General features: G+C 44.5%; 1 protein-coding gene across 3 annotated transcripts in view; it reads left to right on the top strand.

Annotated features, from left to right (window-relative positions):
• PTPDC1 (protein tyrosine phosphatase domain containing 1) overlaps positions 1–6,091 on the top strand; it is a 69,986-nt gene extending 63,895 nt beyond the window's left edge. For all 3 annotated transcript variants that reach the window (XM_040963090.1, XM_040963089.1, XM_040963088.1), the window contains 2 exons: positions 964–1,074; positions 4,444–6,091. In XM_040963090.1, the coding sequence (XP_040819024.1) occupies positions 964–1,074; positions 4,444–4,569 (237 nt within the window). In that variant the 3' untranslated portion in view covers positions 4,570–6,091. The remainder of the gene's footprint in view (positions 1–963; positions 1,075–4,443) is intronic.
• Positions 6,092–13,460: the final 7,369 nt, after the last annotated feature.

Genomic DNA, 13,460 nt, shown 5'->3' with positions numbered 1-13,460 from the left:
GTGCACACATGGGCATGCATCCATGCACATACAAAACTGTCCATTGCACACCTTTTAAGAAAAGGTTTCTCCTGCATCGAGAGTTCTTTTCATGCTTTATTTTCTCAGCAGTTACATTACAGAGCTAAAGCAAGAGCGGGTGATAAGGGAAGAGATTAGCCTCTGTTGTGATAAGGCTTGGAGAGGTAGAAGATGGTGGTGCAGGCCAAGGCAAAGTGAAGCAGCTCGTCCAAGCTAACACCACAGGTCATAGCCGATTCTGAATGGAGTGTTCTGGCACTCATGTCCTCTCTATCACATCGTGACCTCTATTGCGTCATAATTCACTCGACACTGTTACAGGCATCACTGTAATAATTACTTGGGCATAGCACATTATGCGCCCAGTGAGATTAGTGTTTCATCCTGGATGTCTATTGCTCAAAGTGATAGAATTTCTCTTTCGCTAACGTGGCCAGCTCTGGAGGTCGGGTCAGTTAACCTGTTCTGAAGCAGTCCTCGCCTAAGACCAAGTCAGAGGCTGCTTCGCTAAGCACAGCACACTGCTCCTATGAGCCAGCCGCCTCTTCCTCCCTCTGCAGTACTGACTGCTTGGTGCCCCAGTGCTTAGTGCACGTCACCAGGACGTGTTTGCGTTTACAGCCAAATTCAAGTGATCAGGCACAAATTCAGAAACAGGCACAACTGAAAAGTATGTTCAGTTTATTGTAAGCAAACTTTCGTTGTCATTTAAAGCAATCTACATTTCCAGTTGTACCTTGTGTGATACTGATACTATCTCCTTAAAGCCATTCAGATCATGTTAACACAGCAGCAAACACCTGGTAGGACTGTGGGCGGATGCTTTAGCATTTGAGATTACGAGTGCTGATCACAGGCCACTTTTCTAACTCTGTAGCTGTTTTGATATCTTGAGGCTATTCTTTAGACATCTTGTTAAAATTTTGATTTCTGCAAACATAGGGACAGCACCAGACCATCCTTTGCATCTTGCATTGCCTCGTGAACCTGAAGACGATTCCTGCGGAGGTGGAGGAAGCTTGCCTCGCCCATGCCATTAAAGCGTTTACTAAGGTGAGTCCCTTCCCCACCTGCTCCCACTGTCACAACACGAATCCTTAAGTCTGTGTAAATCAGAAACCAGAGGTCACCTTCTTCCTCCACAATGTAAAACTTGTAATTGTGCTTGCCCTTCATGGAAAAGCATTTGGCAGTTCTTGTAAGTACATAAGTTTTTGCCTATACCCTCCCTCTCCGCAAAGATTATGATCTTTAAACTTATGCTAGGAAAAGCTGAACTGTGATGTTTTTGTATTTGTTTTTGTGTTTTTTTTTAAAGGAGAACATGCAAACAACTTTTATATAGGAGAAGAGAGAAACAATTGGGTACTGAGAAATATTTCTAAATCACATTGAAAAGTATTTTTAAATCCTATGTCTGGTAGGAATTGGAGAATCTTTCCTTGTGGAGTTACGTTGTACTTAAATAAGAAGAAAACATCCCACATTGCTGCTTTGGTACTGTGTCCTGGTTGGAATCCTAAGCAAAGACCTACTTAGAAACAAGCAACGCTTCACTTTCTATGCACATTGTTTTGGCTTGCACAAGTTTTCCTGACAGTGAAAGAAGCCAAAAAAGTTTCCCTTTACCCTTGAGTTAATTCGCATGGTTTCTTTCATATAGGAGGACTACAAAAAGTTCGTAGAAAAGGGAGTGAAAGGATCGATTTATTTCAGTACCAAAAACATGGCTTTAAAATATATTAATTCTGACATAAACACCTTTTAAATATTTTCTCATTAATTCTTTAAAGTGCTCTCGTATATGCTGTGAAAATGACACTGAAGAGAGAAATCGGCTTTTGAATGACAAGCTATGTGTTGGTGTTGGTGACAACAGCAGTCCTGTGACTGCGTCTCCTGCCCTTTGCTGCTGATCTGCGTTTTAGGGCACTGAGTACTGGCTAGCCTTCCATTGTGCAGGTCACATTTCCAGACTCATTGGTCTCAAACTGAAACTTCAGAATCCATGTTGCTTGTGTTTGTAGACTGAGAGGCCACCTCCATGAAAGGAGGGCTCTTTTAAAAAAAAAAAGGAAGCAAGTCAAACCATTATTAATGTCAACAAGGAGCTTTTGCAGGTAGACAGTGTAGTGATTAAGTTAAAATAGAATTTCCTGAGGTTAAAAAAAATCTTGACATTGTCTCTGAAAGCAGCAGAAATTCTCTTCCACTTCTCTTGGTCTTTTAAAGGGACGCTAATAAAGAGGCTGATAGATCCCTTGTTCGAAATTTGTAAAAACGTGAAGAGGCTGCTCTTGATGTCAGGTCCATGCACAGGCTGGTGAGCATCAGGACTGCCAGCTCCCCCTAGCGGCAGAAGGTGCGCCTTTCTGCCTTTCCTTTGCAGTTTCTCTCCCGTTCAGTTTGGAAGGTTCCCTGGCAGTACTTCATAGAAGCAGTCACATTTCCTCCTCTTAGTCTCCCTGATTTTCAGCCTCCACCTGAGCCTCCTGACTTGTCTCATGGAACTTGGATGGGAGTGGGCGGGTTTGGAGGAACCTGATAAACACCAGGAATTCCAAACCTGCCCTACAAATGATACTTAAAGAAGTTCTCTTGACAGAGAAAAGGAATAGTGCCCTCCAAAACCGAAGGCAAATGCAAAGAACAGCCCAGTAAAATAACAACAGAAGACTAAATCAATGAGCCACCCACTGCTAAAATGACAGGACCAAATTGCCACCTATTTCTATTAACCCTGAATGTAAACAGCTTAAACTCATCAATTAAACATGATAGATTAGTAGACTGGATTAAAAAACAAAACCAACGTGTCACCTACAGGAGACACATTTCACCAACAAAGATCAGCAGAAACTATATCTCATGGATTTTAATTTTTTTGTTAGTTTCATCTCTTCAAAACACTTTCTTTGGATTAAATTCTTCAATGACTCATAAATCATAGAGTAGCATATGGGCGCTGATTCTAATTCCAGTGGCCCCGCTTCCCATCCAGCTCTCTGCTTGTGGCCTGGGAAAGCAGTTGAGGACGGCTGAATGCCTTGGAACCCTGTACCCACGTGGGGAACCCGCAGAAGGCTCCTGGCTCCTGGCTCCGGATCAGCACAGCTCTGGCCATTGTGGCTGCTTGGGGAGTGAATCAGCAGATGGAGGATTTTCTGACTTTCAAATAAAAACAAATAAATCTTTAAAAAAAAGAATAAAGTTGAATCTGACCCAGTAGCCTTTTGTCTTCTACCAGTATCCATAATAGTGGCAGGCTCACATGTTAGCTTGCAAGAAGGACAAAATTATTCTTGACTACTGCCAGCAACCTTTTCTTTATTGGTTTATCAGAGGAGAGGTTCCAGGAGGGTAGAAGCAGAGAACCCCAACCAGATCCTGGTTCTTTCCGGTGGGAACTTGCTCTGGTTCTCTGTCCTACCATCACAGGACACAGTGAGCTCGGGCATTCCCAGAGAGAGTCAGGAATCTCCACGTTACTGAGGTGTTCGTGTGTGCCAAGTATTACCTAGGCTCTGAGATACCAGTATGGATCTTAGGGAAGTTGGGATTATCATCTCTGTGTTCTGGAGGAGGAAGTTGGGGCCTAGAAAGGTTGAGTGTAAAAGGGGAGTCTGTGGCCGCAGGTGGAGAGCCAGGCTGTGTGCTCAAGGTTTGCTGGGCTGGCCTGACAGGGTCACTTGGTGTCATGCTCACAGCCACGTGCTCTGGTTCGTAAGGGACACATTCTCCCTTACACCATCCATGATTGGTCTCTGAATTAAAAGCCATGTCACACATTCACTGTTGACTTGCCTCTTGACTAGGTGTCTATGATTGTACTAAGAATCCAAGCACTAGATTTATTTTTTGTGTTTTCATGAATGAATTTGGTATTGACATAGTTGGAAGGTTTTTTTTTTTTTAAACTTATTTTTGTTGGAAAGTCAGATACACAGAGAGAAGGAGAGATAGCAAGAGGGTCTTCTGTCCGTCGATTCACTGCCCAACTGGCCACAACGTCCAAAGCTAGTCGATCCGAAGTCAGGAGCCCAGAGCATGTTCCAGGTCTCTCACGCGAGTGCAGGGTCCCAAGGCTTTGGGCCGTCCTCAACTGCTTTCCCAGGCCACAAGCAGGGAGCTGGATGGGAAGTTGGGCACTTGGGATTAGAACCGGTGTCCGTATGGGATCCCAGTGCCTGCAAGGGCAGAACTTTAGCCACTGGGCTACCATGCTGGGCCCAAGTTGGCAGTTTTAATATAGTCTTTCAGTTAAAATATTTGGAATTTATTGTGTGTATTTTTAACCAAATAATTTTAATTGTAAGCTTTACTTTTTGTTTGTTTGTTACCCCTCCCCACTTTCTTCCCAAATAGAGACTGGTTAACATTTTTGTTACAGCGTTCTAAAGATAAATTTTCTTTTTTCTTTAGGTTAATTTTGATTCTGAAAATGGACCAGTAGTTTACAACACTCTGAAAAAAATATTTAAGCACACATTGGAAGAAAGAAGAAAAATAACAAAAGACAGTGCAAAGGCTGGCTTCTATGGAAACTGAGTTTTCACTCATGCTGCGTATTTCGGAGCAGACCTGAGGGCTCAGATGACCTTTCTGTTGCACGAGAATGAGCGGAAGTGTGTGCAGCTGCTTTCTCTCGTAGCATTTGATTTTGAATGCTGTTGGTTTGTGCTGAGAATGCTCATCCCTGTTTAGAGGGATTATTTATTTAAAAATATCTTTGAGCTACATTTCTGTTTCGAAAATTTGCCACAAGTTGGTGCCACTTTGTTTTATTTATTTGACTGAATGAATATTATTAACATTTCAAGTACATAGTGTTTACATTTCTTTTTGACGTTTTTGGAAGAAGTTGTAATTCTTCTTTGCAAAATACTTACTGTCTTGCTAGAACTCTGCCTGGAGATTATACCAAATGGATGATTTTAGTAGCAACACCTCACTGAGTGTTCATCCCTCCCACCCCCAACGTAAGAATCCTGACCTAAGAAAATCACCAAGTGTCTTAAACTGTTTTATATTTGTTACTGAGAAGGCTATTGATATAACGTTTTTAAGGGGGTTTTTTTTAAGTGTTTGAAAATTTCTGATTTTTGCTTTTCTTTTTCTAACTGTGAACCAAGAGTTCCAAAGTTGCTGTTTACCAGATTGATTGGGTCGACCAGGAAGCGGTGGGGGTATTTTACTCATAGAAAGCAGAGCTGCTTTTCCGTGAGGCTTCCAGATGCCCCATCAGCCTTGGCTGCCGTCCCAAGAGCAGCTAACCAGCTAAAAGCAGACACACCAGGCTGTGCCACATCAGAGGCAGGCAGTGGGCAACATGGCTCCCAGGCGGACTTGTCTTTGTCCTCCCAGGAGCTTCACAGCCTCCCAGGAGCTTCACAGAAGGGATGCTTGTGCAAGATGGAGGTTCTGGGCCAGCACTTCATTCTGACACTGCAGTCTGCACTGGAGACTGGTGGGGCTAGAGGAATTCAGGGTCAGGCTGCTGTCTGCTGACGGGGTTTTAACCAAGAAGCCTGGTCTAGGCCCCATATTTCTAAATATATATACCCACACAGGCTAATCTCAGGGCTAGGTTGTTGGTTGCTTTCTGTTAGGAGAATATGATTTTTTTTAAGTGAATTGGACCCATTCCCATTGAATTCACACTGGTTTCCTTAAAGGCCAAACTTTAGATCAACAATTGAAGCCATACTTTTTCTTGAGTTAATATGTGGCAAGAACTGAGGCCAAGGCACAGAAAGAATCATTTTCCTAAGAAAGGGGATGTTAAGCGCAATGCTTGCAAATTAAAGAAGTTAGTACTTAAAAGATGGAATTTCAGGGGAAACAAGACTAATTTGGAACAAATGAAATTTCCCCAACTCCTACATCTCAAATTTAAACTCTGGCACATGAAAAATATTTTAGTCATTGTTGGTCTTGCTAACACTAATGACAAATGCTAAATACAGTTTCTTCCATACCATTTGCATTTTCTTAGGAAATCAAATCCAGTGAGTGTTAATGAACTGTCTTACCTGCTTCTGAACTATCTTATTTTCAAAGTGCCTAGCAAGAGGAAGGGGAGGAAGCAATTGTATTTTGTCCAGAAGTACATTATAAAAGCAGAATTGCAACTAAAAGAGATGCTTGCCCTCAGCTGAGTTAACCTGCCTTTATGTGAGCAGGCGACACCACTGCTCTTTGGAGAAGCCAAGCTGTTTTCCTGTGCATCTGAAACATTGTTTCCAATTATAAAACCATCTTGATATGACCACCTGTGCATGTCAAAAAATCTAAGAACACCAGCCCGAAAAGGGGATGTGACAAGAAAATTGGTCACGTTACATACAACCATTATAATTGTCTTAATAAAAGTGAAAAGCATAGCCCATAGCCCTGGTCTTGTGCCTCCTTACCTCGATGTTCTTGGTGTCGCTCACAAGCTGCAGACGCACACAAGATTGAGCTATAGAGTGTACTGAGGGACAGATTGAGTTGTAGGCTGAGTGGTCAGGGGGTCGAAGCCTGACTCCTGGGTCCTGACTCCTGACCCTATCTTCTGTTGCATCAGAATCACCAAAGAATCAGGAATGCAGAATGAAGAGAGAAGGGCTAGGAGGGGGCTTTGTAATATCTGAGGAAAAAAGACACCAAAGGATTGTGCACATCCTAGGAACACACTGAAGACCCCTTGGAAAAGAACAGTTGAAGAAAATCTCCAGGCCTGTAAGATTCTTGCTTTCCTATGTTAAGAGTGGGTAAATCATATGCATTAGGAGAAGTTATATTTGCAAAATTTGGCTCAGATGAAGTCAGGAAATCAAGCACTCACACATACTAAGTTCTTATCGGGGACCAGTTCATGAGCCATCTGTTTCCTCACGTAATTCTCCTGACCAGCCAAGATGTACTGTTCATATCAGCATGACAACAGATAGCACGTCTTACAGACCGCTGTGCACCCTCCCAGACGTAATTCTCCTGACCAGCCAAGATGTACTGTTCATATCAGCATGACAACAGATAGCACGTCTTACAGACCGCTGTGCACCCTCCCAGCTGCCCAGGGACTCGGCCGTGCCGTGTTGCCCGGCCTGGAGCATTCTTGGGAACTCTGGGTTTTGACTTCAGAGAATTTGCTAATACTCTTGGAGATAAATTGCTGCTGGGGGTGTAGAGCTTGCTTCATCTGTTTGCATAACTCAGAAGCTATGTTGATTTACTGAATCATAGCTTCAATCAGCTTTCCGGTTTTTTCTGAGAGTGCTTCGTCACTCTGGATTTCATAAGATAATGTAATTCAACCGAGATAACACTTCTCTATTTTCTCTCAACGGGGAAATGCTTGATGATAAGCTAAGATGTTATTTCAGACATTCTCTAGATGTCTGAAAATAGTAAGAATGTATGCTTTACATTCTTGATATAACGCTCCCAAATAACTTGGGGTATTGATTCAACATAAAAATCACTCATAAGATTTCCATTGTGGCTCCAAAGTCAATAAGCATTAATATCCTTTCAGTTCAAGTAAATTAAAAAAGGACGTTCCCTTTGATGATTTTTATTTTTTAGGAATGTGACCCAAAATAACACATTTGAAGTGCTAGGTGGTTGAGAGTCATTTACAGGTAAAGTGACAAAGGAAAAATTTCAACACAGTCCTGTTCCTCAGAAAAATTATGTTTTTTTTGTTTTGTTTTGCTTTGTTTTGTTTTTTTGGTTATGATTTTAAGCATGAGCTGATCTCCGAGTAGCACCACAATGACAATAAACTGTTTTGTAAGCAATCACAAAGGAGCCATTCAGCCGTGGAGCTCGAGGAGCCTGCGTTCTAAGCCATCCAGTCCCTGAAATGGATGTCTCAGTAAGTGTCATGGCGCCTTTCACAATGAAAACACAAGTTTTATATATCCAGTATAATTTATATCCCAAGAGAAGAGTGATAAGTCCTTGCCTTCTGGCTTTGTTGGTCAAGGTGAAGGGCATCTGTTTGGGGAAGTCAGTGTGTTTGTGGCATGCATTCCCACCACCCTGACCACTGGATTGCATTGGATTGCTTCTGCCTGTGCCCTCGAGTTCTTGACTTTAACGTTATCTTATTGCTCTTAAAAATCAGAACCTTAACTGAGCTTGCACTGTTGTACAGTAGGTTAATTCACTTCCTGCGACAGCAGTCTGAGTGCTACTCTGCTTGAGGCTGCTCTGCTTCTTAACCATCTTTCAGGTAATGAACCTGAGAAGGCAAAGTTAGTCCAAAAGCTTGGGCCTCTGCCTCCCACAGGTACCGGGATAGTTCCAGTCTCCCAGCGTTGACCCAGCCCAGATCTGGCTATTGCAGACTTATAGGGAGTGAGTCAGCAGATGAAAAATTCTCTGGAAGGGACTCTGGCTCCTGTCTTCTGGTTTAGGATTAGCTCAGTTCCTGCCATCATGCTCATGTGGAGAATAAATCAGCAGAAGGAAGATCCCACCCATTCCGGGGTCCCTGACATGGGGCACTGCTCAAGTGGTTTTGATAGCTCAACAATTCTGAATTGCTGCCAATCTCGCCCTTCCATGCACAATGAAATCTCTCCAGAATCTACTGGCTGACATAGTCCACCTTAGAATGAGTGCCAGTTCTGATCCCAGCAGCCCTGCTTCCCATCCAGCTCCCTGCTTGTGGTCTGGGAAAGCAGTCAAGGTCGGCCCAAAGCCTTGGGACTCTGCACTCATGTGGGAGACCTAGAGGGACTTCTGGCCCCTTGCTTTGGATTGGCTCAGCTCCAGCCATTGCAGCTGCTTAGGGAGTGAATCAACAAATGGAAGATCTTCCTCTGTGTCTTTCCTCCTCTCTATATCTGACATTCCAATAAAAATAAAATAAATGTTTAAAAATATATACTCTGCAAACTCACAGCACATTCCAATACAAGACGGCTTAATTGCTGAGGGTTTCCTTGCCACCCAACTTGTCTCACGTGTAAACATCAATTTTTGTTTTATGAATATAGTGATTTTCCCAGTGACCAGATTCAATGGTTCTGGCCTCCTGTTATTTTGACACTACTTTTGTACATAGAAGCTCTGAATAACCTCCGTTCATTTTTCTCTTTAAAACGTGACTTGGGTTTTTTCCCATTGCTCCTCTCCAATGGAAATCTTTAGAAAAGGCAAAAGATGTATTTGAAGAGAAACTCGTTGTTCCTGAACTTGAGTCATTCTGTACTTCGGGACTCCTTTTCTCTGTTGTGTGCTCACTCCCCAGATGGCTTACTAATAGACGCTTCTAGGTTGAAGTTAATTCCCAATGAGTACCTCAGTACCTGAGTACCAGTTCTCCAGCATCCAGGGGAAATAAACACGTGCCCAGTGTGCCTTGAATATAAATTGGGAATAGAAAGGTTAAAACAATGAAATTATGAAAAACTTTGAGTGCCTTAACCCTGGGGAGAATTATATTTTCAAAAGCATCAGGCACTGTAATAAGCATCCTCCACCAGGGGAGGCATTCGGTACAGTGTTCAAGCTGCCACTTGGACGCCCCGGCCATGTTGGAGTGCCTGGTGTAGGTCCTGAGATTTTCCACTTCCAGTTCAGCTTCCTGCTAAGGCATCTGGGAGACAGAAGTTGATGGCACAAGCATTCAATTTGTGGGAGACACAAATGGAGTTCTGGGCTTCCAGTTTTTTCCTGTGAGCAGCTGAGGGTTCATTAGCTAGGAGCTGGATTGGAAGTGGAGCCACTGGGATAAAACAATTTCTCATGTGAGGTGCCATTGGGACAGGCAGCAGCTTAATCCTCTGTGCTATAACGCCAGCTCCATGACTTGCTGTTTTTGTTTGACTGTTACGTGACTATCCGTATTGATGCATGGAGCATTGGTTCATCTGTGTTCACTGTTCAGCATTCCATTGTATGCATGTGTATTCCACAGTACATCACTTTTATTTGTAATGGACAGTTGAGCTGTTCATATTTGCATATGCCCACAGGTGCTCACACACACGAGTTCCTCCAGCTGAGATGAATTTGTGGGCTTTCTGGTGTGAAACTGCTCAATTTCCTGTGGGATGACAACGTATTTCTCAAAATGATTATACTGGTTTTCTCTCCCAGTGGCAGAAAAGGGGAGTTTCCATTACTCTACACCTTAACCCACACTTACTTATTGCCTCATTTCTTGATCTTTGCAAGATTCATTGAGTATAAGATAGTATCTCAAGGCATTATCTTCTTTAAAGTTTTACATTATTTATTATTTTCCTTATTCATTTATGCCTAAAAATTCATTCTGATGAAATACATATAACAAAATTTGCTATCTTAATTGTTCAAGTGTGCATTCGGTGGTATCGGATACATTCTTAATGTTCTGTGGCTGTCACCACCATCACTTTACATAATTTATCTGCTTGAAAGAGTGAAACTTGAGATTCCTGTTAAACGTTAGTTCCCCTGGGCCTGGTACTGTAGCGTAGCAATTAAGGTCCTTGCCTTGAATGTGCTGGGATCCCATATGGGCGTCGGTTCTAATACTGGCAGCTCCACTTCCCATCCAGCTCCCTGCTTGTGGCCTGGGAAAGCAGTTGCAGATGGCCCAGAGCTTTGGGACCCTGCACCCATGTGGGAGACCCAGAAGGAAGTTCCTGGATCCTGGCTTTGGATTGGCACAGCACTGGCCGTTGCAGTCACTTGGGGGGAGAATCATTGGACGGAAGATCTTCCTTTGTGTCTCTCCTCCTCTCTGTACATCTGCCTTTCCAATAAAAAATAAATCTTAAAAAAAAAGTTAGCTCCCCATCTGCCCTATACCTTTGCACCTGGCAACCACGATTCTACTTCAGAGAGATGCAATCACAACATTTATGTTTTTGTGACAGAATTATTACCACCATTATTTTGCTTGAAAGGCAGAGTTACAAAGAGAGAGAGAAACAAAGATTTATTTTATTTTATTTTTTATGATGTTTACATAGTTGATGAGGGTGGGAAGGGTTGAAGATTAGGGAAAAATGGGTGTGATCATTGTTTTCTTTCTGCTTCTGGGGCAAGGGGAGAAATAAGCGGAGAAGCCATACCCAGCCTCCCCACCATCCCAGTACCCAGGGATGAGGAATGGTCACCCAATATCAGCCCAGAGTCTCAATGTGATGCGTGCTCTCAGGGTTCTGCCCAAATGGTTTGGATAGTTCTGAAATGCTGTCAGTCTTGCCCATTCAAGGATGAGGGAACACTTTCAATGTCTGTTAGCTGACATAGTCAACCTTAGAGCCTCCATTGGCCCAGAAGAGGAGAAGGACCAGTTCTCATGGGCTGGCCCAAGGTCTGGGTCCAAGCAACCCGGATCCTGCTGTACCCCCTGCTGTGGGCTCATGGACCCAGCACCCACTGCCCCCAGACTGGATTGGCTCATTTCCCCTTGGCATCCACCAGTGTGTGCTGCAGCCTGGCTTGGTCTAGTCTACTCCAAGTTCCAGCTCTTGCTGGTGGGTGCTACGGCTTAGCCCTGCCCAGCTAGCCCACAGTTCTGGCCCTAATGTGAACTGGCTGTTGTTGCAGCCTGACCCAGCCCCTCCTGCACCCTCCTAGTTCTCAGATCTGCCAATGGATGTTATGAACTTGTGCAGCCTGGTCCACCCCCAGACCTGACCCACATATATGCTGGTTGGGTGCTGTAGCCTGGCCTGGTCTGTGCTGCTGCTTGCTTTGGTCCTTGCACCCAGCTACAGGGATTGTTTCCTGACAAAGGAGTTTACCAAGCTCTTCTACCAGCTCTCCTTCCAGTAGCAGATCTCTCACACCTATGGGTGTTGGCCCAGGTTGACTTAGTCCACCTATTGTCCTGGCAGGAGCAGAGTCCTTGCCCAGACACAGTTCTCACTTCGTTCAGCAGGAGCTGAGACCTAGCCCAGCACATTCTACACCCTGGCTCTCATGAGTACCAGTGGGTGCTGGAGTCTAGCTCAATCTGGCGTTTCCCAGAGCCAGTCCATACCCATGCCAAAGAAAACTGTAACCATGTCCAGTCCAGCATGCTGTCCCCATTCCAACTCTCATGTTCCCAAGTGGGAACTGTAACCCAGCTAGGGCATCCTCTTAGCTCCCCAATCAGGCCTGTTCCCAGTCACAGCCCTTGGCTGTGCCAATGGAGATTGCCGTTCCACAGGGATGAGCCCATGTGTCCCCCACAGAATCTGCCCTCAGACCTGATTCTCTCATGTGCTGGTTAGTGTCATGGCCTAACCTAACATCACCTGTCCCCTGTTTCAACTCTCACTGGTGGTTACTGTGATCTAACCCTGCCAGGTAGGCCCCCAGCCCTAGCTTTAGTATGTGCTGGTGAGTGGCGGTCAGTGATGGTCAATACTATCTACCCTAGCTCAGGTCTTCCATGTTTGCTGGTACTTTGGCCTGATCCTTAAAGGTCCTCCCGTTTCCTCCTCCAAACTGCTCAATCTCACGCCCCCGCTTACCTGTACATACAGAGGCCTTGTGTGTGAAAGTCCTCAGCAGCCATTCCTCACCTGAACATGAACGCTCAAGTCCCTGTTTGCCCCCACCTGTGCCATCCTGCAGACCTCCTGTAAGCCCACATCCACAAAACCCCCAGAGCACACTGCTGGATGACCTGGGCCGCCCGCCTATGGGCAGAGGAGGCCCCCTGCCAGGCTCGATGCAGGGGCCACCAGTGGGCAAAACAAAGATCCTCTTTCCACTGGTTCACTCCCCAGATAGCTGCAGCAGCCAGAGCTGAGCTGATCCAAAGCCAGCAACCAAGCGCTTCTTCCAGATCTCCCATTTGTCTGCGTTGCCCAAGATCTTGAGCCATCCTCTGCTGCTTTTGCAGGCCGTAATCAGGGAGCTGGATTAGAAGTGGAACAACTGGAACTTGAACCAGTGCCTATATGGGATGCTGGCACTGCAGTTGGAAGCTTAGCCTACTGTGCCATAGCACCAGCCCTTGACCTATTTTACTTGACATTATATCCTCTAAGCTCATCTATGTATGTATTGGTATATTGTTGAATTTTCTTCCTTTATTTTTTTAAGAAAAAAATATTTATTTGAAAGGCAGAGTTACTAAGAGAGCAAGACAGAAAGAAATCTCCCATCTGCTGGTTCAATCCCCAAATAAACACAATAATCTTGGGATTGGCCAGGCCAAAACCAGGAGCTAGAAATTTCTTCCAGGTCTCTCACGTGGGTACAAGGGTCCAAACACTTGCACACACTTTTGCTGCTTTCCCAAGCACATTAGCAGGGAGCTGGATCAATAATGGAACAGCACCATGGCTCAGCAGGCTAACCTGCACCGTCAAGTGCCAATATCCCATATGGACACAGGTTCTAGTCCTGGCTGCTCCACTTCTGATTTGGCTCTCTGCTTATAGCCTGGGAAAGCAGTGGAGGATGACTCAAGTTCTTGGGCCCCTGCACCCACATGAGAGACCTGGGAG

This window comes from Ochotona curzoniae, unplaced genomic scaffold, assembly GCF_017591425.1.
Source record: "Ochotona curzoniae isolate NIBS_2020 unplaced genomic scaffold, NIBS_Ocur_1.0 scaffold_3208, whole genome shotgun sequence".
Classification (NCBI taxonomy): Eukaryota; Metazoa; Chordata; class Mammalia; order Lagomorpha; family Ochotonidae; genus Ochotona; species Ochotona curzoniae.
The sequence above is the reverse complement of the archived record's forward strand: the minus strand, read 5'-3'. Positions and strand labels throughout refer to the sequence as shown.